The sequence below is a fragment of the Benincasa hispida genome, chromosome 12 (assembly GCF_027475165.1).
Source record: "Benincasa hispida cultivar pf3 chromosome 12, pf3_genome.v1.1, whole genome shotgun sequence".
NCBI classification, from domain to species: Eukaryota; Viridiplantae; Streptophyta; class Magnoliopsida; order Cucurbitales; family Cucurbitaceae; genus Benincasa; species Benincasa hispida.
The window spans coordinates 75,104,688-75,108,670 of NC_143489.1; the positions used below are offsets into that span (position 1 = coordinate 75,104,688).

General features: G+C 32.6%; 1 protein-coding gene across 1 annotated transcript; it reads left to right on the forward strand.

Moving 5' to 3' along the window:
• Window positions 1-485: 485 nt before the first annotated feature.
• Window positions 486-3,718, forward strand: LOC120092830 (uncharacterized). Its single transcript, XM_039051054.2, has 2 exons — window positions 486-1,355; window positions 2,781-3,718. Exons 1-2 carry the CDS (start codon window positions 542-544, stop codon window positions 3,488-3,490), a joined length of 1,524 nt encoding a protein of 507 aa, XP_038906982.2. The 5' UTR covers window positions 486-541; the 3' UTR covers window positions 3,491-3,718.
• Window positions 3,719-3,983: the final 265 nt, after the last annotated feature.

The following is a 3,983-nucleotide window of genomic DNA, read 5'->3' on the forward strand; positions in this document are numbered from 1 at the left end:
TTAAACCGATTTTAAAAACTTAGGGACCGTAAAAGTATATTTTAAGAAGTATTAAAAGACTAAATGCACATTTTCTTAAAATATTTGAGGACTACAATCATGGAGCATCTACTGATCATTGACACAATAATAGTAGATATTGATGCATGCATGTTGTACGATGATACTAAATTTTCATTGTCATGTGGTTATTTCTATAGATATTTTTTTGAGCAATAGTATACTTAAGTATTATGCTCTCTCGCCTTCTACATAAAAAAAAAAAAAAAAAAAAAAAAAAAAAAAAATAAAAATTATTTTTTTGAAAACAAGAATTGCCACATAATAGATATGACAGCGATATTTTGGATTTCATTTTAACTATCACTCAAGTGTAATTCAATTGAAGGCGACAACTCTATCCTTGAATATATCATTTTTTTAAATTAAAAAAAAGTATAATTTTTTGTTGGCATATAAAGTAGGTTTAGGTTCATTGAGGTTTTGAAGAACATAGGGAAAAGAGTTTGGAGAGGGCATTACACACACACACTACACAAAAATGGATGGTTTTGCACTCCTAGAGGAGAGAAATAGACGAAAGATGGAAACGAAGTACAACACAATAGTCGGGAAAGAAGTCGATATGTCCGGCGAGGATGATAAATCCATAATCCCACAATTTTTTGCTTTGCAAAACATCAATCCAAAATCTCCACAGCCAAAAACTGCACCATATCTACGCTATGTACCAAATGATGATAAATTTGAAGGACTCCTCCACTTCTCTGGCAAAAACGTCCTGAGTCCGTTTTCAAAGTTCGAATCGGAGGTCTCCGAAAACGACCCCAAACTATTCCACATAAAATGTTGTTACAACAACAAATACTGGGTCCGTCGCTCCGACGAATCCGACTACATTCTAGCAACTGCCACCAAGAAAGAAGAGGACAAATCGAAATGGACGTGCACGTTGTTCGAGCCAATTTACGACAGCGACAATAAAGCTTTCCGCTTTATCCATGTGCAGGAAAATTTAGAGCTGTTTCGGGCCGGGCATTACGACTACTACCAAGATGCCCTTTTGGCCAAGGAGAGTCCTGCAACACTTTTTGTGCGGGAGGATGGTGTATTCACCACAGTTATTGATTGGAGTTCGTTATTTATATTTCCAAAACATGTCACCTTTAAAGGCTACAATGGCAAGTACTTGAAATTTTTCGGTAACTTTTTGCAATTCTCTGGTACGGATCTTGAACATCCATCCCTTATCCATGAGATCTTCCCTCAGAATGATGGAACTGTTCGTATAAAAAATGTGGGATCCAGAAAGTTCTGGATTCGTGACACTAATTGGATTCTTGCCACAGCTGGAGGTATGAATCTCCGACTTAACTCAAAAGCTTAACTTGATAGGTAGTTTTGTAAATGTTTCTTTTTTCCATCATATCTTTAATCATCTCTTACTATGAAGAAAGGACATTAAGGAGATGTAGTACATTCAATTTTAGCTATTATTAAGTTTTTCAATTGATGCCTTAAATCAAGATTGATAATAGAAACACTAGATCAATTGAGTTATGTTCACTTTGGCTAGACAATACTAAGTTAAGCTACCACAATTAAGAGAAAGTTAAGTTGTGATAGGTTGTAATATATTTTAAACTTTTAAAAGGAGTTAAAAAAATCCTTACAGTTAGTTTTGGATGGAAACCATGAGTATATATGTTTTGTTTTAAAAATACTTTTGAGTTTTCAAAAGTTTTAAAGATATCCTTAAACTTAAAAAAGATAAAAAAATAAAAATAAATAAAAATCTCTTATAGTTAATATATGAACAAAAAAAACCATTGAAACCTCGTTGCAAAAATTAATCTATTTTTTTTTAAAATGAAAGTTTAAAAATGCTTGGATTGTTAATATATTGATTAATTTGTTTTAAATTTGTGAAAGAACATTTAAAATAAATTATATAGATATCATCAATTTTTCATATAGATACTCTTTATTTTTCCAATTATTATACAAATTTTCTCAGCAACCAAAATAAAAACCAAAACTTTAAGTTAGACATAAATTCTACCAAAATCTTTCAAAATTCCAAAATCATTCTCTCCTTAAAACATATCTATGATAAATTAAAAAGAAAAAAATTATATTTGGCTATTAACACACAATTATCTACTAACACACAATCTTGTTAAAATATTTAAGTCTTAAAATTTCTTTCTGCTTGTATTATTCAATTTCTACTTGATATAGTCCATAGAGTGAGGAGTTTTATTTATTTAAATTTTTTAGATAAAAAATGTCAAACAATTAACAAAAATGGGAGTAAGGGAATAATAAAGGAGTGGCAGGAGAAAACAGAGGAAAAAATGAGAACATGGTATTAACGGGTTTTATTCATATATTAACTGCAAGGGTATTTTTTTAACTTTTTTTTTTAAAAAATTAAGGGTAAATTTGAAAATTTTCAAAATTCAAAGATATTTTTTATATATAACACTCACGATTTCCATCCAAAATTAATTAAAACTTTTCACTTCAATTGATGGAAAGTTAATGGCCACAGAGCATTAGTGAAAACAAAAATTATAACTTCAATAGAAAACTAAACTCTTAAACCTAAAGATCCAAAATTGAAATTAAACTCAAAACCTAGTGACCACAAAAATATATTTTCTCTATAAAAAGATTAATAGTACTTGTTACAGTCTTAAAGTGTGTATAAGCGAGCATAACTGTAATCCATGTAAATCAAATTTTAAAGTAATATAAGCTAAATTCTGGATGAACAGAAGGAAGCAGTGAGGACCCGAACACATTCTTTCAGCCTGTGAAACTGGGTGATAACATCGTGGCTCTTCGCAGCTTAGGCAACAATCACTTCTGCACCAGTCTGTCCGTGGACAGAAAGACGGATTGTTTGAATGCTAACGACACAAATCCTACTAACAAGGCCCAAATGGAAGTTTCAGAGGCTGTAATATCAAGCAAAATAGAGAACATTGAATATCGGCTTGAAGATGCCAAAATCTATGGCGAGAGAGTTTGGTCAATGGCCAAAGGAGATGCCATTAACAAAACCAAAGCAGCTGATACTCTCCAATTCACATTCTCCTTTGAAGACAAAAGGAAGAAGAATTGGACCAACACAATTGCTACCAAATTTGGAGTCACTAGAGAATTTACTGCTGGGGTTCCATTGATAGGAGACGCCAAAGTTCAGTTGAAATTTGAAGTTGGTGGATCATACTCATGGGGAGAAACTCATAAAGATAAAATTTTAATGACTTGTAGTAGCACAATCACCGTACCTCCGATGTCGAAAGTGAAGATCGACGTCGTTGTCAAACGGGGCTTTTGCAACGTCCCTTATTCGTATACTCGGACCGACACTCTTCGAGATGGACAACAGACCACCCATGAGTACGAGGATGGAGTTTTCTCCGGCGTTAATTCGTACCAGTTTCAGATAAGGACCGATAAGGTAGCACTGCCTGTGTGAAAAGGTTAGTTGTTGGTGTCGTGTCACGTGTGATTGAGTTTATTAGTATATGTGGTAAAGAATAATGCTTCAAGTACACCAAATGATTTGGAGTTTGTCATGTGTGTTAGTATGTTTGGAATTTGATTCTTGTAATATTGAGGTTTAATTATTAGTTCAGTTTTCAATTTGGACTTTCTATTTAGTCAAACCTTTAATAGAAGAGTTTCTTCCATATTCTTCACTTCATCCAGAATTCTACTCTAATTTTCCTTCATTGTCTCCAGAAAATTTGGTATGAGAGTCATTCTAAAACGAATACCAATTGTCTTCCAAATTTATTTTCAATCCCAACAAACCCTGTTCCAGTCTTTGAACAATGGGAAAGCATAATGAATATTGATCACAAAGTCACAAAAATAGACGGATCTTTGAAAAATCATTGAAGAAGATTATAAAGAACCTGCTATAGAAGAAGATTATAAAGAACCTGCTATAGAAGAGGATGTAGGCA

What these genes read in the sequence shown, in the direction of transcription:
- LOC120092830 (XM_039051054.2), top strand. Translation starts at nt 542, where the DNA reads ATGGATGGTTTTGCACTCCTAGAGGAGAGAAATAGACGAAAGATGGAA. An exon ending in GATTCTTGCCACAGCTGGAG is followed by an intron (nt 1,356 to 2,780) that starts GTATGAATCTCC and finishes CTGGATGAACAG; the next exon opens with AAGGAAGCAGTGAGGACCCG.